At 39.9% G+C, this 25,470-nt stretch overlaps 1 protein-coding gene across 1 annotated transcript in view; it reads right to left on the bottom strand.

Moving 5' to 3' along the window:
• PTPN9 (protein tyrosine phosphatase non-receptor type 9) overlaps positions 1-10,058 on the bottom strand; it is a 190,140-nt gene extending 180,082 nt beyond the window's left edge. The window contains exon 1 of the mRNA XM_053717345.1: positions 9,797-10,058. Within this exon, the coding sequence (XP_053573320.1) occupies positions 9,797-9,829 (33 nt within the window). The 5' untranslated portion in view covers positions 9,830-10,058. The remainder of the gene's footprint in view (positions 1-9,796) is intronic.
• Between the last annotated feature and the right edge of the window lie 15,412 nt (positions 10,059-25,470).

Genomic DNA, 25,470 nt, shown 5'->3' with positions numbered 1-25,470 from the left:
ATTGTCAAATTTGCTTCATTCTCTTGTTATTCTTTGGTGAAGAAACAGCATTGCACTACTGGCAGCAAGATGAACACATCTAGTTAGCCAATCACAAAAGACAAATGTGTGCAGGCACCAATCAGCAGCTAGCTCCCACTAGTGTAAGATATGCACATATTCTTTTTCAGCAAGGTATACTAAGAAAACAAAGCACATTTGAAAATAGAAGTGAATTTAAAAGTGCATTAAAATAACATGCTTTATTTGAATCATGCAAGTTTAATTTTGACTTTCCTGTCCCTTTAAAAATGCATGCTCTATCTGAATCATGAAAGAAAAAATTTGGGTTCAGTATCCCTTTAAATGTAATAAATTTAATTTGAATTGTAAAGTAATATAAAACACAAAGCACAATGTGTAAATGCAGCCGAACTATTATGTCATGCATTGCTATTTTGCACTGGGCTCGTCTCTCCTTCACATACAGAAATACAGGAAATGCGCCTTCAAGAAGTAAAGCAAAATCTGCCTTTTAAGAATTTCACTAGGGATCTTGCATTGCTGGAGGATCATTTTATATCATCTCATGTTAGCAGAGAGCTTAGATTATCAAGCCCTAAGGGTCTGAACCAACTTAAAGTGACATGATTGAGACAGAGCATGCAATTTAACAACTTTCCAATTTACTTCACGATCAGATTTGCTTCATTATCTTGGTATCCTTTGTTGAAAGGCATACCTAGTCTCAGAAGCAGCAATGCACTCCTGGGAGCTAACTGGTTATTGGTGGCTGCACATATGCCTTTTACCATTGGTTCACTTAATCTATTCAGCTAGCTCCCAGGAGTGCAATGAATTTCCTTCAAAACCAATACCAGGCATTCGGCTCACTTTGAAGTCGGATTTCTTGTGAAAGTGAAACACACTAAGATCTGTGTTAATCTACATCTTAGAGTATTGCACTATCACTATCTGAAAAGAGCCAAATGACCATTATGACAATACAAAAGTGATTTAGAATCAAACATTTACAGAAAGTGATTGCTAGACTCCATTTCTAGATGTTGGCATCCGGATCTCACTTTTCCTAAAGATATCATATACTCAATACATATTCCAAAAAGGGTGTCTGTGGCCATTTCATTTTATTCTAAAATGTCTTGGAATACCTGCAAAGATGTCAAAAAGGCCAGTTTGGGACTTTATCAAGTGACTTTATGCATCAAATTCAGTAAGTGTAAAATGTTCTTGAAACTCTGTGGAAAAGTATCAAGCAATTGAATTGTGAACAGTGAGAAAACTTTGCCACCATGTTAAAAATAATTTAAAATGTTATGGTGAGCTGAAAATGTGCTTGCAGCTAAGAGAAACAATAAAAAATCTGCTACTATGATCACGTTGAAACGAAGAAAAAAAAATGTTTTAAAAAAATTGACCGGCAGGTTGTGATGGACCCCATAGTTTTTTGGCATGTGGTGTTCACATAGTCCTCCAAACTGCATAATGAAATCAGAGCCTGAACTGGGAGGACGGGGGCCTGAATGTGTAGGGAGTTGGAGGGGCACAGATTATTCAACTTTTTCCCTTTTATTTTAGGTTTTTATTTTGTCAAATGTATTTTATGTTATTTGTTTGTTGGGTTATAAGAATGTAAGCAGACGGAGGATCTATTTAGGTTGTATCAGCATTAATTCAGAGAGGATTGCGAATGCAAGTCGTTGGGAACAAGTAGGGAAGGAATTAAGTGTTTTTGAATTTTATGTATAAGTTTGTTTTGATTAATCATCCCTCTCATCTGTAATATATTATGGGATATATGACAGCCTTGCAAGGCTTGTTTTCTGTTTGAACATCCATTGCATCTGTATTTTCTGTATTTACAATAAAAAAATAAAAAAAAAAGGAAATCAGAGCCCGATACAAAAGTATATAAAAACATAATTTATGTAAGAACTTACCTGATAAATTCATTTCTTTCATATTAGCAAGAGTCCATGAGCTAGTGACGTATGGGATATACATTCCTACCAGGAGGGGCAAAGTTTCCCAAACCTTAAAATGCCTATAAATACACCCCTCACCACACCCACAATTCAGTTTAACGAATAGCCAAGAAGTGGGGTGATAAAAAAGGAGCGAAAGCATCAAAAAAGGGATTGGAATAATTGTGCTTTATACAAAAAAATCATAACCACCACAAAAAGGGTGGGCCTCATGGACTCTTGCTAATATGAAAGAAATTAATTTATCAGGTAAGTTCTTACATAAATTATGTTTTCTTTCATGTAATTAGCAAGAGTCCATGAGCTAGTGACGTATGGGATAATAAATACCCAAGATGTGGAACTTCCACACAAGAGTCACTAGAGAGGGAGGGATAAAATAAAGACAGCCAATTCCGCTGAAAAATTAATCCACTACCCAAATCAAAAAAGTTTCAATTTTTATAATGAAAAAAACTGAAAATATAAGCAGAAGAATCAAACTGAAACAGCTGCCTGAAGTACTATTCTACCAAAACTGCTTCTAAAGAAGAGAAAACATCAAAATGGTAGAACATAGTAAAAGTATGCAAAGAAGACCAAGTCATTGCTTTGCAAATCTGATCAACAGAAGCTTCATTCTTAAAAAGCCCAGGAAGTAGAAACTTACCTAGTAGAATGAGCCGTAATCCTCCGAGACGGGAATCCACCCGACTCCAAATAAGCATGATGAATCAAAAGTTTAAGCAAGATGCCAAATAAATGGCAGAAGCTTTTTGACCTTCCTAAAACCAGAAAAGATAACAAATAGACTAGAAGACTATCTGAAATCTGAATAGCTTCAACATAAGATTTCAAAACTCTTACCATATCCAAAGAATGTAAGAATCTTACCAAAGAAGTCTTAGTAAAAGACAATAATTCCTCCCTAATGTTGATAGAAATCACAACTTTAGGTAAAAATTGAAATGAGGATAGCAAAAACCACCTTATCCTGATGAAAAAAATCAGAAAAAGGAAACTCACAAGAAAGAACAGATAATTAAAAATTGTTCTAGCTGAAGAGATGTCTAAAAAGAACAATACTTTCCATGAAAGTAAATAGTGTCTAGAGAAAACATATGCTCAAATAGAAGAGCCTGTAAAGCCTTTAGAACCAAATTAAAACTCCAAGGAGGAGAAATTGGCTTAATGACAGGTTTGATAAGAACCAAAGCCTGAACAAAATAATGAATAACAGGAAGGAACACTGCCTTACCCTGATGAAAAATCAGAAAAGGAGATCCACAAGAAAGAGCAGAAAACTCAGAAACTCTTCTAGCAGAAGAGATAACCAAAAGGAACAATACTTTCCAAGAAAGTAATTTTAATGTCCAGAGAATGCAAAGGTTCAAACGGAGGAGCCTGTAAAGCCCTCAGTACCAAATTGAGACTCCAAGGAGGAGATATTGACTTAATGACAGGCTTGATACAAACCAAAGCCTGTACAAAACAATGAATATCAGAATGAATAGCAATCTTTCTGTGAAAAAGAACAGAAAGAGTAGAAATTTGTCCTTTCAAATAACTTGCAGACAAAACCAACCTGAAAAATTGTAAAATTCTAGGAATTCTAAAAGAATGCCAAAAGAATTTATGAGAAGAACACCAAGAAATGAAAGTCTTCCAAACTCGATAATAAATCTTTCTAGAGACAGATTTACAAACCTGTAACATAGTATTAATCACTGAGTCAGAGAAACCTCTATGACTAAGAATCAAACGTTCAATCTCCATATCTTCAAATTAAATGATTTGAGATCCTGATGGAAAAATGGGCCTTGAGATAAAAGGTCTGGTCTTAACGGAAATTTCCAAGGTTGGCAACTGGCCATCCGAATGAGATCCGCATACCAAAACCTGTGAGGCCATGCTGGAACCACCAGCAGTACAAACGAACGCTCCATTAGAATTTTTGAAGAACTAGAGGCGGAAGATATAGACAGAATGATAATTCCAAGGAAGTGTCAATGCATACGCTACTTCCGCCTGAGGATCCCCGGACCTGAAATAGGCCCCTGGGAAATTCCTTGTTAAGACGAGAGGCCAACAGATCTATTTCTGGAAGCCCTCACATCTGAAAAATTGAAAAACATGTATGGGTAAAGACCATTCTCCCGGATGTAAAGCTTGATTAACAGAGATAATCCGCTTCCCAAACGTCTATACCTGGGAAAAGGACCCCAGAATTTAGATAGGAGCTGGATTTAGCCCAAGCAAATATCCGAGATACTTTGTCACAGTCTAAAGACTGATAGTCACACCCTGATGATTGACATACACCACAGATGTGATAATGTCTGAAGAAAAAAAAAACAATAAACATCTCTTCTTCAAAAGAAACCAACTGAAGAACTCTGGGAATGCACGGAGTTCCAAAATATCAAATGGTAATCTCGCCTCCTGAGATTTCCAAACCCCTTGTGCTGACAGAGAACCTCAGACCGCCTCCCAACCTAAAAGACTCGCATCTATAGAGATCATGGTCCAGGTTGAAAGAATCGAAGAGACCTGTAGAACTAAATGATGGTGATCTTAACCACCGAATCAAAGATAGATAAACATAGAATTCGAAGATTTAAAAAGTGAAATCCTAGAATCCCTGCACCATTATGCAGCATAAAAAACTGGAAAGGTTTTCTATGAAAATGAGCAAAGGAAAATGAATCCAATGCTGCAGCCATAAGACCTAAATTTCCATGCATATATAGCAACTGAAGGAAATAGTAGAGACTGAAGGTACCGACAGACGGAACCCAATAAGAAAAAAATCACTTATCTGTTAGAGACAAAGACAGTGACACAATCTATCTGGAAACCTAAAAAAGGTGACCCTTGTGTGAGGAATCAAGAGCTTTTGATAAAAAGATCCTCTAACCATGTCTTGAAAAAACAAAATTGAATCATATGAGATTCCGTAGTCTCAGAAAATAAAAATAATCTGAATGAAAACAGAAATGAAGATATGCATCTATTGTATCTAATGAAAACAAATAATGCTATCACTGACCAAAAAAAGTCAGAATAGACCATATAAATACCAATCTAAAAGATGGTACATTTATATAATAAAAAGATTTTCTATCTTTGGAACAATGAATAGTTTGAATAAAACCCCAAAACCCAGATCCTAAAAATGGAACTGGAATAAATACCCCAGAAGATTACAGATCTGAGCAGCGCTTGATCCTCAACAGGTGATCAACCGCACTTCAACATTACCCAAAATATATGGGACTGAAACACATTAAGGAAAGTGTTAGCCTTACTGGAATAGCTGGAATATAATAGAGAGAAAAAGACTTCTCACAGACGGTTTTACTTCAAATTTTATTTTGTACCCAAAATCTAAGAATTTTGGACCGAATAGAACCAAAAAAAACTTCTAAATAAAAACATGTTACTTGGGTAAGAATTTAGAATTTTGTTCTTTAGTAAGAACAACCAAACTAAAATAAGCTTAAAGTTTTAGTCTAAGAACTTGAAGCCCAGAGTAACAGTTAAGAATTGAATCCAATATGAATCAAATAATTGATTATCTTGGAAAAAAAGAAATAAAGATTTTTTAGAAATCACAAAATTTCTTCTAGCTAAAAACAGCTAAAGACATAGATTAAACCTCATTTGTGAAAATATTCAATAAAAATGAAGAAACAAATAAAATTATTAGCATGTTAATCCAGTTAAGGGACCAGAACACACCGGACTTGCATAAACAAAAATGCAAGACAACAAGACAAATGCAACAGCACCCAGTCTGAACCTCAAATGAGCAGTAGACTTTGTCCCTTAACAATGCTAAATAATACATAATCTGATACTTGATCTTTAAAGTAAACAGAAAAAAATGGAGCAAAAGCAACATCATCCAAATAAATTACAGGTCCAAGAAAAGTACCTGAAAATAAAAAAATTTCCTTAAATAGGATACAACCATTTAAAAAGAAAATAAATACTATTTTGCTATAGAAACAATAGCATAATTTAGCAGGAGTAGAGATAGCCCCATTAAATTGGAGAACCCTCAAAATTGAATTTAACTGCCGGTAAAGAATATAATTTAAAACCTTTGAAGAAAATTGTCAGCCTATTCCATTCCCTAGTATGAAGGAATGGAAAAAACCTCTGAAGACACAGAAGATAAAATAAGCAGAAATAAAATGTTAGCTAGTTTTGAAAAAGAACTAGTTTCCTCAATATCCAAAATAATCAACACCTTTTCAACAAAAAACAAATGTACTCTAATAAAAAATAAAAAAAGTAGATTTGTTAGTGTCAATATCTGATGAAGAAAAGTTCTGAAAGAGAAAAAACATCATCAGAGAAGGATAATTCAGTATGTTGTTGGTCATTTGAAACTTCATCAAAAAGAAGTTTGAAAAAGACCTAAAATTTTTTTAATAGAAGGCGCAGTCAGACAAAGCCTTAACCTAGAATCAGAAAAATATTCTTATAAATTTTCTAAGTATATCTTGTACATAAGATGTAAAAAGAAAAGCAATACATAAAGTATAAATACTAATGGATTCTGCATGTAAAAGTTTATCATGATAACTTATTACAAACCATAGCTAAAGATAAAGATTCATAACATTTAAAATAAATGAACTTAGCTTTGGTAGTACTTCTTAGTCAACAGGAATTCCTCAGTATGTTCTGAACCAGGAATAATTTATGGAAAATCTTGCAATATGTAATAGAAAAAAAAAACATATAAAATTATCAAATTCCTTAAATGACAGTTTCAGGAATGGGGAAAAATGCAAAACAAACAAGCCTCTAGCAACCAGAAGCAACAAAAAAGTGAGACTTAAATAACGTGAAAAAAAGTGGCGCCAAGTATGGCGCCCACATTTTTTGGCGCCAAGTATGACGCCCCCATTTTTTGGCGCCAAGTATGACGCCCACATTTTTTGGCGCCAAGTATGACGCCCACACTTTTTGGCGCAAAAAAAACGTCTGTAACACACATGCGTCAAAAATGACGCAACCACGTGTAAACTTCCGGCGTCAATTATGGCGCCGGAAATGACAAAATTTTGCGCCAAAATAAGTTTGCGCCAAGAATGACGCAATAAATTGAAGCATTTTCTGCCCACGCGAGCCTAACAGCCCGCAAGGAAAAAAGTCAATTAGAAAATTTCTTTAAGGTAAGAAAAAATATTTTATTCATATGCATTTTCCCAAATAATGAAACTGACAGTCTGAAAGAAGGAATACTGATTATCCTGAATCATGGCAAATATAAGTTTAAAGACATACATTTAGAACTTTACGTATAAAGTGCCCAACCATAGCTTAGAGTGTCACAAAAAATAAGACTTACTTACCCCAAGACACTCATCTACATATAGCAGATAGCCAAACCAGTACTGAAACGAGCATCAGTAGAGGTAATGGTATATAAGAGTATATCGTCAATTTGAAAAGGGAGGTAAGAGATGAATCTCTACGACCGATAACAGAGAACCTATGAAATAGATCCCGTAGAAGGAGACCATTGAATTCAAATAGGCAATACTCTCTTCACATCCCTCTGACATTCACTGCACTCTGAGAGGAAAACCGGGCTCCAGCCTGCTGTGAAGCGCATATCAACGTAGAATCTAGCACAAACTTACTTCACCACCTCCACGGGAGGCAAAGTTTGTAAAACTGAATTGTGGGTGTGGTGAGGGGTGTATTTATAGGCATTTTAAGGTTTGGGAAACTTTGCCCCTCCTGGTAGGAATGTATATCCTATACGTCACTAGCTCATGGACTCTTGCTAATTACATGAAAGAAAAGTAGTATATGTATAGAGGTAGTAAACCCATTATCCAAACTGCTTGGGACCGGAAAAGGTTTGGATTTTGCAATAGTTTGGATTTTGGAATATTTGTATCTGTAAAATGTGACAGTTTGGAGAGGGGATGGAACAAGTGTAAACAACATTGTATGTCATTATACAGCTTATAGATGCAACCTAAAGGTAGTTTTATATCAGATTTAGCACTCTTGTATGCATAGTACCATCAGAATGATAGAACAGTACTGTAATCAGAAAGGTAATAGTTGTTGTTTTAAATAAATATAAAAACTATTATTTGCATTTAAAACAAACAAAAAAACACAGGAAACACTTGTGACTTTCAGGCAGGGGAAATATAGTAATTTTTAATAAATTTTATTTTTATGGAAATATTAAAAATTTTGGTTTTTTTGAATTCTAGATTTGTATTTGTTTTTATAAAAATGGGATGGCTACTTGGGCTGTAAACAGGGTGCTCCAGGACTAACCCTCTAGTATTTAAAAAAAGATTAGATTTGGTGTAGATTAAAAAAAAAAAAAAAAGGTAAATATGATATCCCAGAGAGATAATTATACTAGGGGTGGTATAACTTATAAATACAGTGTCAGTGAAATATTACATATAATGTATTTCATGATGAAATGTGCCACTAAAATATATCATACGTGAACATTAAAATTGAAGTATGCCACAAAAATATCTATATGTAACAAGAGGTGGTATTACTAATTCTATTTTGGTCACACTATTACAATTATTTTATTTACTACTCACAAAAATATTTACAGCACAAAAATAGAGAAGTCACTATCTAAATACAGTATTGTAAAACTTCTATCTGTATCTTTAAATTGGAATTGTAGAAACTAAAATAAATATATATATATATATATATATATATATATATATATCTCTCTATCTATATATCTATCTATATATATATATATATATATCTATCTATCTATATACCCTTGCTCATACACCCAAAGCAAATGTGTCAAGATCAATATATGTAAGAGTTACCACATGTTCATTAATTATATGGATGTTTTTAAATGAATCATTTTGTACATGCTGCGGTTACCTGGTACATAGGAAAACATAGTATACCAGTTAGAAGCCTCCTACTGAAAAGGTTAACAACACTAATTTACAGGACAGTGTATACAGCCTGCTACATATGTTTGGACCAGTGCAAGTGCATTTATGGGAAGCACATAAAGGGCTGGAAGTGGCACTGAGATCATGGATAAGTAGGTAAGAAATAGGGTGGGTAATGAGCATAAAAGTTATGAGATATAATGAAAGCAGGAAAAACAGGACAAAAAGTAGGGAAAATTAAAAAAATGTAACCTTCATATAATTCCATTATTCAACTCTGCATTATTAGTTTGCACTTTTCTGTTAAAAAGATGAAATATGACCAATAGTACAAGGACTGGAGGATTTCCAGATGATCACACCTCATCATGAAATAACACACCAGGAAGGAAAAGGTCTGGGAAGCAAATCCATACATCCCATTAAAAACTGTTGGCACCTCTCAATTTTTTTTTAGTTCTTACATAAAAGCATTTTTTTGCCACTTTGTTGTTTATATGCACAGAGTGTGATGTCATTACATCCTTCTTATCTACTATATTACAAACAATAAGGTAAAGTTATAAAGAAAATTGTCATAACAACAGTTCTACTGGAATGCACTCTCTCAGTTGCTCACACAATGCTAATAACAGTATGGCTGTTGTGTCAATAGGTTAATGAGATGCACTCTCTCATGACTCTGGCTCACTAATTCCTTAGTGCACATTTCAACACACAAGCTGGATATAATGCAGCGCTTTAAGTACCCGCTTTTCACATTTCTTTACTTGTATCTATTTGTTTTTTTGTTGTTGGTTTATTTATTTATTTATTTTGTAATGTGTGCATTTACACGTGTAAACACTGCATTAAAGATGCATTAACATTATCTACAAAAAAAGACACATTGACTGTTACCTGCTCCTCCTCGTATGTCAGAGTCTCTGCCATGCCTCCACCTATCACAGATCTGCTTTCTACGACAGTCCGGGGATCCACAATGGCCTATGGTCTAATTCAGCCTCATTCTCGGATGAAGAGCAGTGTCAAAATGTACAAAGAGTCTGATTTAAACGTCAGTAGAAAAAAAAAAAATCAAAATGATAATACAAATATAGGGGACTGGACTGCAGAAATTTAGTATCAACGGAATGTTTTATTAGCAGGGGGAAGGGAGGAAACAGCAGCACGAAAAGGAAAAAAATAAACCCCAGGCACCCTCTAGTGGCGCGCATTAATCCTACATGGTGGGAATCTGCTTCATATTAACCTTTACATTGCCTGAGCGATTAGTTTATTGAAGAATGCATGGAACTGTTACAGTTGAAGAATATATAATGGAAGAAGTTGTAAAAAAAAAAAAAAGTTACAAAAGGAGTTATGCAGTTTATTTGAGGCATACATAAGTATAGGGAACTGTTATATATGGTGCAATAGGATGAGTTATGCGAGAAGTTAGATATGGAAGTCAAAATCAAACTTTCATGATAAAGATAAAGATTTTACTGTACCCTTTATCACATAATAATATGTTTAACTGCTGCTTTTTCATATACATTAGGGCCAGTATTTAACTGGACAGTCCAGCATTTTAGCAAGCTGTTCAGTTAAATCTTTGCAAACATAGTGGACACTTAAATGTCCCTGTATCTTAGTTAAATGTAAAAGACCTCTTTATTCTTCAATTCATTACAAATATAAAGAAGAAAGAAGTGGGGGTCAGTCAAGGAAGTATTCTTGGCAGCCAAATAGGTCCTAATTTTGATTTGTATGTTATTGGCAGCTAAGGGGCATAATGAAATATACATGGTGAGTTCAAGAGTGGGGGCTAAGGGGATAGTCATATTTTCAACTGAATTCGTTTTCATCCTACTCTCCACTACATATGGTTGTCTATAAATGAACTTGTTTTGTAATGTGGCTATAGCAGATTGCTCCTAACATAGAAGGGGAAGATTCTACAATTTGAGAATATGTGTTCCACACAACACTTAAAGGGACATGCAACCCAACATTTTTCTTTCATGATTCAGATAGAGAATACAATTTTAAACAACTTTCTAATTTACTTCTATTATTTAGTTTGCTTCCTGCTCTTGTTATCCTTTGTTGAAAGGTTTATCTTAGCAAGCTCAGGAGCAGCAAAGAACCTAGGTTCTAGCTGCTGATTGGTCACTGCATATATATATATATATGCAGGGAGTGCAGAATTATTAGGCAAGTTGTATTTTTGAGGATTAATTTTATTATTGAACAACAACCATGTTCTCATTAATATCAAAGCTGAATAGTTTTGGAAGTAGTTTTTAGTTTGTTTTTAGTTATAGCTATTTTAGGGGGATATCTGTGTGTGCAGGTGACTATTACTGTGCATAATTATTAGGCAACTTAACAAAAAACAAATATATACCCATTTCAATTATTTATTTTTACCAGTGAAACCAATATAACATCTCAACATTCACAAATATACATTTCTGACATTCAAAAACAAAACAAAAACAAATCAGTGACCAATATAGCCACCTTTCTTTGCAAGGACACTCAAAAGCCTGCCATCCATCGATTCTGTCAGTGTTTTGATCTGTTCACCATCAACATTGCGTGCAGCAGCAACCACAGCCTCCCAGACACTGTTCAGAGAGGTGTACTGTTTTCCCTCCTTGTAAATCTCACATTTGATGATGGACCACAGGTTCTCAATGGGGTTCAGATCAGGTGAACAAGGAGGCCATGTCATTAGATTTTCTTCTTTTATACCCTTTCTTGCCAGCCACGCTGTGGAGTACTTGGACGCGTGTGATGGAGCATTGTCCTGCATGAAAATCATGTTTTTCTTGAAGGATGCAGACTTCTTCCTGTACCACTGCTTGAAGAAGGTGTCTTCCAGAAACTGGCAGTAGGACTGGGAGTTGAGCTTGACTCCATCCTCAACCCAAAAAGGCCCCACAAGCTCATCTTTGATGATACCAGCCCAAACCAGTACTCCACCTCCACCTTGCTGGCGTCTGAGTCGGACTGGAGCTCTCTGCCCTTTACCAATCCAGCCATGGGCCCATCCATCTGGCCCATCAAGACTCACTCTCATTTCATCAGTCCATAAAACCTTAGAAAAATCAGTCTTGAGATATTTCTTGCCCCAGTCTTGACGTTTCAGCTTGTGTGTCTTGTTCAGTGGTGGTCGTCTTTCAGCCTTTCTTACCTTGGCCATGTCTCTGAGTATTGCACACCTCATGCTTTTGGGCACTCCAGTGATGTTGCAGCTCTGAAATATGGCCAAACTGGTGGCAAGTGGCATCTTGGCAGCTGCACGCTTGACTTTTCTCAGTTCATGGGCAGTTATTTTGCGCCTTGGTTTTTCCACACGCTTCTTGCGACCCTGTTGACTATTTTGAATGAAACGCTTGATTGTTCGATGATCACGCTTCAGAAGCTTTGCAATTTTAAGAGTGCTGCATCCCTCTGCAAGATATCTCACTATTTTTGACTTTTCTGAGCCTGTCAAGTTCTTCTTTTGACCCATTTTGCCAAAGGAAAGGAAGTTGCCTAATAATTATGCACACCTGATATAGGGTGTTGATGTCATTAGACCACACCCCTTCTCATTACAGAGATGCACATCACCTAATATGCTTAATTGGTAGTAGGCTTTCGAGCCTATACAGCTTGGAGTAAGACAACATGCATAAAGAGGATGATGTGGTCAAAATACTCATTTGCCTAATAATTCTGCACACAGTGTATATATATATATATATATATATATATATATATATATATATATATATATATTTACTGATTGTCATTGGCTCACCCATGTCTTCAGTTAGAAACCGGTAGTGCATTCCTGCACCTTCAACAAATGATACTAAGAGAATGAAACAAATTAGATAATAGAAGTAAATTAAAAAGTTGTTTAAGATTGTATTCTCTATCTGAATCATGAAAGAAAATTTTGGGGTTTCATGTCCCTTTAAATAAATCTGGGGAAAACACAAAGGCAATAATCTTCTGTGCCTGCCTAAAACGTTTGTCCTTTGTTCCATATTTCTGCTCAATTTGATGACAAAACACAGGTCAAGTTGGATACTATGTACTCCTTGTCGGCCATATTAGTCTTTACTTTGAGTCCAACGTGGAGAAAAGCACTATATAAGTTGTTGTTGTTATTATTATTATTACTTCACAATTTCTATTCCACTTGTGGTTTCAGCCAAGTCTGGGGATTTTTTTGGAGATATACTATGCTCCCATCTATCTTTTTATCAGCTTCTAGGTAGGTTGCCTTCTCTACATAGCTCTGATTGTTGGCAGCCCTGAAGCCCTCATAGCATTTGCTTTAATTTTAAAGAGACAGTGGCTCCCGGAGGTGGGCAGAGCATAGATGGAGGGAGCTTTGACCTTAGGAGGAGGAGGCCCATAATTGTGTGGAAGGTCACTCACGGTGGAGCAATGGAGGCGGTATTTAGAGGAAGACTGGCGGGAAAGACAGCAGTTTTTTGTGAACAGGTTAGGGAAAACATCTTTAGCTGCGTGCTTTCCCGCCAGCCTTCAGCATGGCTTCCGTTGAGGATCTGTTGCAGAGGCTTAGAAAGGCGAATGTTGGCAAGGGACCTACCTTGCTGGAGTCCCGGATCCAATCACTCCTGGAGATCCGTCCTGAGGTTCCGGTCGTTGAGCAGGCCGTGGCGAGGCAGAAGTCCTCGAGGCGTTCCAGGCCCCCAGATCGTCTCAGCCCTGTTGTAGTGAGGCGTCAGGGAGGTGGTAAGAGGAGAAGTTCGAGTGCGGGAAGGCGGTCGGCATGTCCGGAAGCTGCAATGATGTTGGCGGGGCAAGTGGGGCGTGCTGCAGAGTCCTCCTTGGAAGTAGTGAGCGTCGGGGAGCGGGACCGGATCGCCTGTCCAGGGGGTGCCACCAAGGGTCCTAACGATGGAGGTAAGGTGGTGCATGGTCCGTGTGGGCCTGAGACCTCGGGGGAGGAGCTTCCTGGGCAGCAAGTTAGTTACGGCCCGGATGGGCCTCAAGTGGATTATGGTGGGGTGGTAGAGGACAGTGGGAGTGAGGGGGAGGGTTTATGGCCTGATGGTCCTGCTGCAACTGTGAGTGGGGGAGCAGGTGGGGGGAGCCTCATGTGCTGTTATGAGTAATACTGGGCCTCTTGGGGGGAGCAGTCTCAGGGAGGTGGGGGTGTTCTTGTGAGGCTGTTGGTGGCTAGGGAGTATGGGTCTGGTGATGAGGGGGAACTCCTCAGAGGAGGAATATGTCACCCTTCCCCCCAGGCTCAGGGTCGGCCTGTTATCCGTTTTAGGGAAGTGGTTAGTCGGCCTCTCCCTGCGGCCAGGTCTGTTTTTTCACAGTCTCTTCATGAGGTGTCTGGGTCCTCGAGGGTGGTAGGGGGTTGTGGGGAGTGTACCGCACACAGTAGTTTTTCTTTTTCAGTTCACAGTTCTTCCGGACAACGGCCTGTGGCTCAGCCGGACCAGTCCACTGTGACAGAAGGGTATGACGGCCTTGAGGAGGACTTCTCTGGCCTGCATGGCTCCTGGACGGAGTCCATTCATTTGGAGCCTGATGACAGCATGCAGCAGGAGGTTCATCCTGTAGGTGTGAGTCAGGTGAGGCAGGTGGGTACGGCCAGAGTTTCAGGGTTGGCCAGGGGTCAGAGTGGGGCCAGGTTGTCCACGGAGGCCACTAGGAGCAGTAGGGGTGGGGTTACACGGCCAGGTAGGATGGGAGACTATGCTGGTGCACCTAGGAGCAGGTCGTGGAGATGGCCAGTGTCTTTAGTTGCATGGTCTGATGGGGGGGGCAATGTGGCTCCTTAGAGAGGAAGGGGTGGTGTTACGGCTCGGGGTACCAGCCTGCACAGGGGGGGGATGGGGAGGTAGAGGTTTCCTTCCCATGGATATGTGTTCACGTTCTGCTGTTTTTCAGGATCAACTAAGGCAGCCGGATTAGCCTTTGGACAGCTGCCATAACTCCAGAAAATGGACCTAGGACTACGGAGCCACGCTTGGGCGGGCTCCAGTCAGCGCCTGACAGCTTCTCGAGGCAGCATTTGGCAGATGCGTTGGCAGGTGGGACAAGGGGTCTGAGTGTTTGGGGGAGGGGAGTTGTTGATGGGTGTTTTACGGTGTGTGATAGTGAGTCTGTGGCGGTAAAGTTGTGGCCGGTTTGAAGGAATTGCTATCGAAATTGGAGGGTCACCTGGTGCCTGCTGGCACTTCGGTGGAGAGGGCCTGGGACCCGGCGGCTGGGGCTCGCGCTACAGTTCTAGGAAGGGTCAAGGTGCGCAGTAAGGCGATGGCGGTCTCTAAGGAAACTAGTGTTCCTTCAGCTGCTCTGGTGTCGGGGTGGCGGATGCCCCGGTGAGTGTAGTCACTAAGCCGGCTGGGGGGGCTGAATTGAGGGTGGCGGACACGGCAATGTCCAGGTCTTGCCTATGCTCAATTGGCCCCTTGGGTATGCATCTGACGGTGGATGTGAAGGAAAAAATATAGAAGTGGGAGTTTATTGAATTATTTTCCCTTCTTCCGCTTTAGCAGTCTTTTGAAATCCCTGAGGATTCGAAGAAAGACGTTGCCAAGAAGGAGGAAGAGGAGCGTAAAAAACGGTACAGAAAATTGCCAAAAACCTTTACCAATTGGTTCTAGGCCTTTTGTTAATTATGTGAGTGTGTTTGCGGGTCGGTTTCCGGACCAAGGCGGGGCGTTGTTTTGTTATTTGGATGAGGTTGCGGCGGCTCAGATGACATACAGGGGTATGGCCTGGTGGTCCTATGATGAGCAGTTTTGCTAGTGTTTGTCGGTAAAATCGGATATGAGGTGGGATGACCGGGACATGGGGCTGTAGCTCAAGATTATGACACCGCTGAGGGCCTCTCAGTCCTTTCGGTCTGGTGTCGGTGGCCAACTTACCGGTGGGTCACCAACGTCGGTTAAGAGAGGGTTTTGTTTTGCCTATAATGAGAGAATTTGGAAATAGGGAGCTGCATGCAAATTTAAGCATGAATTCTCAGGGTGTTGGGGCTCCCACCCCTATGCTAAGTGTTTCTGCAAGGGCAAGAGTTCCGGGAATGACGACACGTGACAAGGGGGGTAACCCCGGTGAAGTACGGCACGATGGAGCCTTGGCTCGCCCGGTACGCTAGGCGGCGGGGCTTTGGGGAGAAGGCTGTGCTGTTGTTACATGGGTTTCAGTTCGGTCCAAGGGGGTAGTGGGGTATTTTGGGGTAACTTGAAGTCTGCTCGCCTCTGGCCGGAGGTGGTGCGTGGCAAGCTTCAAAAGGAGGTGTCGTTGGGTCATATGACTGGTCCATTTCAGGTTCCTCCCATTGCTGATTTGCAGATTTCTCCGCTCAGGGTTGTTCCAAAATGGGAACCGGGCAAGTTCCGGTTAATCCATCATTTATCCTTTCCCAGAGGAGGGTCGGTGAATGATGGTATCCCTGATGAGTTGTCTTCAGTGAAATATGCGTCCTTTGATCAAGCTGTTTGTTTAGTTCGGGAAGTTGGGCGTTTTGCGTTGCTGGCCAAAATTGACATTGAGACCGTCTTCCGTTTGCTGCCTGTGCACCCGATGTCACATCATCTCTTAGGTTGTTGCGTTGACGGTTTTTAATATATAGACCCATGTCTCCCTATGGGGTGCTCGATTTTTTGTTCGCTCTTTGAATGTTTCAGTACATTCTGCGATTGGGTTATCAGGGAACGATCGGGCCTTAAGTCATTGGTTCACTACCTGAACGACTTTTTGTTTGTGGGCCCGGCCGGTTCGGAGGCTTGTAAGGGATGTTTGCTACCAGGTGGCGGCGGATTTTGGTGTGCCCATTGCACTTGACAAATCTGAGGGACCTGAAAAGTCGCTCAGTTTTTTGGGCATTAACATTGATTCTGAAAAAATGGAATGCCCGCTTACCGGGGATAAGGTGTCTGACCTGTTGGCGGTGATTGAGCGGTTGCTGTTGGCTAAGAAAGTCACTCTCAGGGAGCTCCAATCCTTGGTAGGCAAGTTGAACTTTGCCTGCAGGATTATACAGATTGGGAGGGTTTTCTGCAGGAGATTATATTTAGCCACCGCTGGGGTTGTGAAGCCACATCATTTTGTGCGGCTTTCTAAGGAGCTGAAGGATGATTTGAGGGTGTGGCAGCGTTTCCTTCTGGGTTTTAATGTCTCATCTATGATTCAAAAGGAACGGGTGTCTAATAAAGAGCTGGGTTTGGTGACTGACTCAGCAGGTGGTTGTGGTTTTGGGGCCTATTTTATGGGCCATTGGTGTGCTTCCCCATGGCCAGATGATTGGTTTTCTCTGAGTTTGGTTAAGAACCTGGTCTTTTTGGAATTGTTTCCGATTGTGGTTGCTCTGTTTGTGTGGGAATCCAATCTGTTCGATCAATCGGTGTTTTTTTATTAGGATAACATGGGAGTGGTGTGTGTCTTGAATACCTTAACGGCAACGTCTCTTCCTGTTTTGCGATTGTTGCGTTTGCTAGTTTTGAAATGTTTGAGGATGAATGTCTGCATTAGGGCAAAACACATTCCGGGTCTGTGTAATTCTATAGCAGACTCCTTGTCTCGTTTCCAGTGGCAGCTGTTTCGGGAGTTGGCTCCGCATGCAGACGAGGAGGGTTGCCAATGTCCGAGTTCTCTGTGGCGGCTTGGAGTGGAGGACTGGCTGGATTGGTGAAGGCCTCGCTCGCACCAGGTACTTGGGTGTCTTACTCTAAGGTGTGGTCAGATTGGGAAGCCTTGTTGGCTTTGCATGGTATCAAGGAAGGCGTTTGTGACAATTCTGGGGTTTTGTTGAATTGGATGTGGGAGTGGAGGTCCAATAACTTGTCGGCTTCTGTGATGCATAGGTCCTTGGTTGCTTTGGCTTTTCGTTTTAAGCTTTTGGGTTTGTCTGATATTACCAAAGGTTTTTGTGTTCGGCAGGTTTTTAAGGATTTGAAGAAGGGTTCTAGTGTTGCTCTTCCTGATGGTAGGCGTCCGATTACGTTCTCAGTGTTGCAGCGACTTTATGGTGTGTTGGCAGTGGTTTGTTTGTCAGATTTTGAGGTTTGTTTGTTTCGTTTGGCATTTGTTTTAGCCTTCTTTGGGGCTTTTCGGATTTCTGAATTGGTCAGTAGAAATGTGAAGATCATGGGAGGTTTCAGTGTTGCGGATGTGGCGTTGTACGATTCCAAGCTTTAAATATTTTTGAGGTGGAGTAAAACAGATCAGGTGGTGAAGGGTCGGACTGTTGTCCTTTTTCCTAGTGGTTTGGAGGTTTGTCCTTGGAATTGTTTAAAGTCTTATTTGGGTGTTTGGCCCCTCATTGGGGGTTCGTTGTTGTTACATCAGGATGGTCAGCCTTTGTCGCAGTATCAGTTCCGGGCTGTTCTGCATAAGTCGTTACTGAGGTTGGTTTTTTTCGGCGGGGGATTTCGGAACACATTCATTCCGAATTGGGGCTGCTACTGAGGCTTCAGTTATGGGTTTGTCTAAAACTGTAGTTAAGGGCATTGGTAGGTGGGGATCTGGTAGGTACCGTTTGTATGTCCACCCGGAATTGGGCGTGTGATGGTGTCGTTCATTTACTTTTATTTCTGTGTTTTAGGTCTTGAACGGTTATGATTGGTCAGCCACTCTTTTATTTATTGGGCACGAAGAGCGGTGGCTGTAAAAGTGGATGGCTTGCAGTTGGGTTTTCCTAAGTCCCGTTGGGAAATAAAGTGGTTTGGAGTACGGGGACTCCGATGGGACAGAGTGTTGCCTTTGGTGGTGGATTATTGCAGGCGGTTTCAGCCCCCGACTGTGTTGTTAGCGCACGCTGGGGGTAATGATATGGGTTTTATGCCATAGAGGGATTTGGTGAGGCTTATTAAGAGAGACCTGGTGAGGTTGGTCGATTTATACCCGGTTTTAAGGATTGTGTGGTCTGACATTTTGCCACAAATGGTTTGGAGGGCAGCTTGGGACCCTGTGCATTTGGATAAGAGCAGACGCAAGGTTAATAAGCTGATAGGGTCTTTTGTGCGGAGGATTGGAGGTTCCGTTGTACATCACCCAGATCTGGAGGAGGTTGGGCAAGGTGAAATTTTTTTGCCGGATGGTGTGCATTTAAATGACTTTGGTCTGCAGCTTCTTTCCTTGATTTCAAGGAAGCCTTGTGTAAAGTTGGTGGGTTGGCGGGACTGGACTGAGGTGTCAGGCCAGTCGCTGGCGTGGGTGCTAGTCCTTGCAATTACAGTGATTATGGCAAATTGTTAGTGTGGTGGAATTTTGCTTTCCCATGGGGTGAGGTTGGTCGATTTATACCCGGTTTTAAGGATTGTGTGGTGAGGTTGGTCGATTTATACCCGGTTTTAAGGATTGTGTGGTCTGACATTTTGCCACAAATGGTTTGGAGGGCAGCTTGGGACCCTGTGCATTTGGATAAGAGCAGACGCAAGGTTAATAAGCTGATAGGGTCTTTTGTGCGGAGGATTGGAGGTTCCGTTGTACATCACCCAGATCTGGAGGAGGTTGGGCAAGGTGAAATTTTTTTGCCGGATGGTGTGCATTTAAATGACTTTGGTCTGCAGCTTCTTTCCTTGATTTCAAGGAAGCCTTGTGTAAAGTTGGTGGGTTGGCGGGACTGGACTGAGGTGTCAGGCCAGTCGCTGGCGTGGGTGCTAGTCCTTGCAATTACAGTGATTATGGCAAATTGTTAGTGTGGTGGAATTTTGCTTTCCCATGGGGTGGAATGCAATTTGGGGTCTCTAAGGGCAAGGGGTTCCTTAGAGACTTATGGTAGTTATTGTTGATGGGCTCAATCGCATGCACGGTTGGGTCCAGTGGAATTATGGTCATATCAAAAATATTAAATTGAACTAGCACCTCTTAAGGGGTATTGAAAACAATGTTATTGCAATATTTGCACTGTTATTTATAAGTTATTTAAAGTTATTTAAGGTTATTTATTGAATAAAGGAGCTGCGGCCAAGTTGCACCAACAATTAAGTCTAATGTCTTTATTTACGGGTTGTTGGGGTAGTTTTTTTTTAATAGGTAACAAGGTGTTTTTTGAAGGGGCCAGAACTTGATGACATAAAAGGTCAAGTGGCTCCCAGAGGCGGGCAGAGCGTAGATGGAGGGAGCTTTGACCTTAGGAGGAGGAGGCCCATGATTGGGTGGAAGGTCACTCAGGGTGGAGCTATGGAGGCGGTATTTAGAGGAAGACTGGCGGGAAAGACAGCAGTTTTTTGTAAACAGGTTAGGGAAAACATCTCCCACCCACCCGTCCCTCTTTGGTTTGTAGTTTATTTCTGTTGTTTTGTCGCAGTTGCCTGGCAGGGGTGCTAGTCCTTGCAATTACAGTGATTATGGCCAATTGTTAGTGTGGTGGAATTTTGCTTTCCCATGGGGTGGCATGCAATTTGGGGTCTCTAAGGGCAAGGGGTTCCTTAGAGACTTATGGTAGTTATTGCTGACGGGCTCAATCACATGCACGGTTGGGTCCAGTGGAATTACGGTCATATCAAAAATATTAAATTGAACTAGCACCTCTTAAGGGGTATTGAAAACAATGTTATTGCAATATTTGCACTGTAATTTATAAGTTATTTATAGTTATTTAAGGTTATTTATTGAATAAAGGAGCTGCGGCCAAGTTACACAAACAATTAAAGGGACATAATACTCATATGCTAAATCACTTGAAACTGATGCAGTATAACTGTAAAAAGCTGACAGGAAAATATCACCTGAGCATCTCTATGTAAAAAAGGAAGATATTTATCTCACAATCTCCTCAGCTCAGCAGAGTAAGTTCTGTGTAAAAAGTTATACTTCACCTGCTCCCAGCTGCAGGTAAAAAAAAAAAAAAAAATGAAGAAATGAAGAAATAAACAGCAGCCAACCAGCATCAACAGTGCTGAGGTCATGAACTCTTTTACTGTGATCTCATGAGATTTGACTTAACTCTCATGAGATTTCATAGTAAACTTCCTTTAAGCTGAATAGGAAAATAACATGAGAGTGCACGAGACTCAACCCCTTAGCTGTCCCGGGACAGACATACTGATATGCTGCTTAGAAGTCCTTTACAATGGGATGTGGCTACTGAGGAACTTTTGAGGTAAAATATCTTTCTTTTTTACATAGAGATGTTCAGGTGATATTTTCTAGTCAGCTTTTTACAGCTATACTGCATCACTTTCAAGTGTTTCAACATTTGGGTATTATGGCCCTTTAAATCTAATGTCTTTATTTACAGGTTGTTGGGGTAGGGTTTTTTTAATAGGTAACAAGGTGTTTTGTGAAGGGGCCGGAACTTGACATAAAAGGTCAAGTAAACATTGAGATTGTCATAGAAAATGCTTAATTATGCATAATAAAACAACTTTAAAATGTATTTTCATTATTAACACAATCACAGTGGCAGTTTAGGTTGGCTCTTCCAAAAAAGGAAAGTGTTGGGTAGAATTTGACCATTGAAAAACAGTTGCATCAAGCAAGTCACAGCAAAATGTTGTAATTACAAAGTGTTTACTGTTCATTTAATCCCTTTATGATGGGGGCAAATGTTTATGATCGGAATGAAGTTCTGAAGTAAACATTTGCAGGAAACAGGAAGTCACATAATCATCAAAGCGATCATGTGATTTCAACTGCAGGATCGAATAATGTGGGATTGCCTACTATGCTACGCACTTCCCCCGTCCAATTATTTATTTCTTAGAAGCAGGAGGGAGCAAGACGCCGCAAAAGTTAGTACATTCCATGCTGTCTTAACGGTGTTAAAGCCCACTGCTTTTAGGATAGCATGGAACGTCCAAATGGCGTCTAGGAAGTATGCCACTTCATATCCTTTATTGCTGAAGAATCATAAATTAGGGGAAAGCTCTGAAGATCATTTGGTCATCTGCACAGGCCATATTTAATTTCAGCTGAAGAGGAGCATATTCATCCAAGTGTTCTTGTCCTCTCTTATGGATTGAACATGATCACAAACTACTTAATCCAACAGAGACAGGGAATAAGTGAAGGACTTTAATACTAAAAAAAGGAATCTTTTTTTTCTTATCAAAGATTGATTTTAGGTCTCTAAATATGAACAGGCCAACTAAGGTAAGAAATTTTATAGTGTGAATTCTATCATATCCTTACTGTAAAATTTCAGTCGTTGATGCTCCTTGTGTCCCCAAAGCTCTTATGGATCATAAAGTAGAATCTTTAAGCCAACTGTTTGCAGTGGTAGGTTTCCTTTTAACATTCCAATAACTAAAATTAGAGTATCTCACACAATAAATATCTGCCATCATGTCAGCTGGTTAATGTGTTATGTCTCCATAGATGGTTTGTGTATCTCAAAATTTGTCAGTGAAAAATATTATAAGCTTACAATTTACTCTTTAAAGGAAACTCCCATTTGGTTCTAAATTTGAGTCTATCAGCATGAATTATGGAGCTAGGTTATATTTTGTCCCATAACTCTTGTTTTATTACTATACAGGATACTACATTCAGCCAAGAGCAACTATCTCACATTTGCTCTTCATTTGATTCACATGATAAGGTGCTTAACAACCTAAATTCATGGAGGCGTGATACCATAACCATCCATCTTGGTGTGGAGAAAAGTATTTGCATTGTCAAGGTGTTTATAACCCATGGATTTGATTATTTCCTTTGGAATATATATATATATATATATATATATATATATATATATATATATATATATATATATATATATATATATATATATATATATATATATATATATATATATGTTACCTCCTTTACCCATTTTAGTAATTCTTTCTCTTTGCATTTCCTTTTTCTTCTTAAAGTGGACTTTCACTTTGCTTCATTCAGCCTGTTCTTTCAACAATGCTGACTGGGGATTTTATCCCAATACTCTCTTAGGGCTCGATTTATAAAGCTACTGTGGACAAGGGCGTACATATGATTGTAATTTCTCCTATTGCTACTTGGCAAATTATATGTGACGTTTCTTATGTGAGATTTCTAATTTAATTTTGGTTGTACATATATTTTAAAGGTTGGGCAACCTAGTTAAATGAATGATCCTTTTGGGTATTTAAAATAAATTTGATATTATATATATATTCTTCATCTGACTGAGGTTTTAGCTGTTTAAAGGGACATGAAACCCAAATTTTTTATTTTCTGATTTAGATAGAGAATACAATTTTAAAAACGTTTCCAACTTCTATTATCAAATTTGCATTGTTGTCATGTTATTCTTTGTTAACCCCTTAACGACCAAGGACGTACGCCACACGTCCTCAAAAAAAATACAGTTAATGACCGAGGACGTGTGGCGTACGTCCTTGGTCTGGAAAGCAGCTGGAAGCGATCCTGCTCGCTTCCAGCTGCTTTCCGGTTATTGCAGTGATGCCTCAATATGGAGACATCCTGCAATAACCCCCCTTGGCCATCCGATGCAGAGAGAGCCACTCTGTGGCCCTCTCTGCACCGGACATCGGTGGCCGGTATCGTTGGTGGGTGGGAGTTTACGTGGGAGGCGGGTGGGCGGCCATCGGTGCTCAGTGTGGAGTGGAGGGGGGCGGGATCGGGGCGGGAGCTACGGGGGCGCGCACGGGAGCGCGCGCGTGCACGGGGGTGGTGGGCGGGCGCGTGCACGGGGAGGGAGCGGGTGGGAACCGCTACACTACAGAAAAAAAGGTTAAAAATTAAAAACACCATTACAGTAAAATATAATCTAAGGGACCTGGAAGGGGTTGGGGGTTGGTCTCGGTGGGGGGGGGAAGCTACACTACAGAAAGGGGAATTTTTTTTTTTAAAAAAGGCACATTTTGTTACAAAACTGGGTACTGGCAGACAGCTGCCAGTACCCAAGATGGCGCCCATTATTGAAGAGGGGAAGGGTTAGAGAGCAGTTTGGTGGGGGATCAGTGAGGTTGGGGTCTAAGGGGGGATCCTACACATCAGCATATGTAAATATGCTTTTTTTTTTTTTTTTTTTTTAAAGGGCCAAATACCTTTTATTTTAGTACTGGCAGAGTTCTGCCAGTACTTAAGATGGCGGGGACAATTGTGGGGTGGGGGAGGGAAGAGAGCTGTTTGGGAGGGATCAGGGGGTCTGATGTTTCAGGTGGGAGGCTGAGCTCTACACTAAAGCTAAAATTAACCCTGCAAGCTCCCTACAAGCTACATAATTAACCCCTTCACTGCTAGCCATAATACACGTGTGATGAGCAGCGGCATTTAGAGGCCTTCTAATTACCAAAAAGCAATGCCAAAGCCATATATGTCTGCTATTTCTGAATAAAGGGGATCCCAGAGAAGCATTTACAACCATTTGTGCCATAATTGCAGAAGCTGTTTGTAAATAATTTCAGTGAGAAACCTAAAATTGAGAAAAAATTAACGTTTTTTTTAATTTGATCGCATTTGGCGGTGAAATGGTGGCATGAAATATACCAAAATTGGCCTAGATCAATACTTGGGGTTGTCTACTACACTACACTAAAGCTAAAACTACCCCAAAAAGCTCCCTACATGCTCCCTAATTAACCCCTTCACTGCTGGGCATAATACACGTGTGGTGCGCAGTGGCATTTAGCGGCCTTCTAATTACCAAAAAGCAACACCAAAGTCATATATGTCTGCTATTTCTGAACAAAGGGGATCCCAGAGAAGAATTTACAACCATTTATGCCATAATTGCACAAGCTGTTTGTAAATAATTTAAGTTAGAAACCAAAAGTTTGTAAAAAAATTTGTGAAAAGTGAACGATTTTTTTGTATTTGATTGCATTTGGCGGTGAAATGGTGGCATGAAATATACCAAAACGGGCCTAGATCAATACTTTGGGATGTCTACTAAAAAAAAATATATACATGTCAATGGATATTCAGAGATTCCTGAAAGATATCAGTGCTCTAATGTAACTATCGCTAATTTTGAAAAGAAATGGTTTGGAAATAGCAAAGTGCTAATTTCTAAACTCAGGACAAAATTTAGAAACTATTTAGCATGGGTGTTTTTTGGTGGTTGTAGATGTGTAACAGATTTTGGGGGTCAAAGTTAGAAAAAGTGTGTTTTTTTCTATTTTTTCCTCATATTTTATAATTTTTTTTATAGTAAATTATAAGATATGATGAAAATAATGGTATCTTTAGAAAGTCCATTTAATGGCGAGAAAAACGATATATAATATGTGTGGGTACAGTAAATGAGTAAGAGGAAAATTACAGCTAAACACAAACACTGCAGAAATGTAAAAATAGCCTTGGTCCCAAACGGACAGAAAATGGAAAAGTGCTGTGGTCATTAAGGGGTTAAAGGGACACTTAACCCAAATGTTTTCTTCCGTGATTCAGATAGAGTATGAAATTTTAAGCAACTTTCTAATTTACTCCTATTATTAAATTTTCTTTATTCTCTTGGTATCTTTATTTGAAATGCAAGAATGTAAGTTTAGATGCCGGCCCATTTTTGGTGAACAACCTGGGTTCTTCTTGCTGATTGGTGGATAAATTCATCCACCAATCAAAAAGTACTGTCCAGAGTTCTGAACTAATAAAAAAAGCTTAGATGCCTTCTTTTTTAAATAAAGATAACAAGAGAACGAAGA

This window comes from Bombina bombina, chromosome 6, assembly GCF_027579735.1.
Source record: "Bombina bombina isolate aBomBom1 chromosome 6, aBomBom1.pri, whole genome shotgun sequence".
Lineage (NCBI taxonomy): Eukaryota > Metazoa > Chordata > Amphibia > Anura > Bombinatoridae > Bombina > Bombina bombina.
Note: the sequence above shows the minus strand (reverse complement) of the source record. Positions and strands in the feature narration are given on the sequence as shown.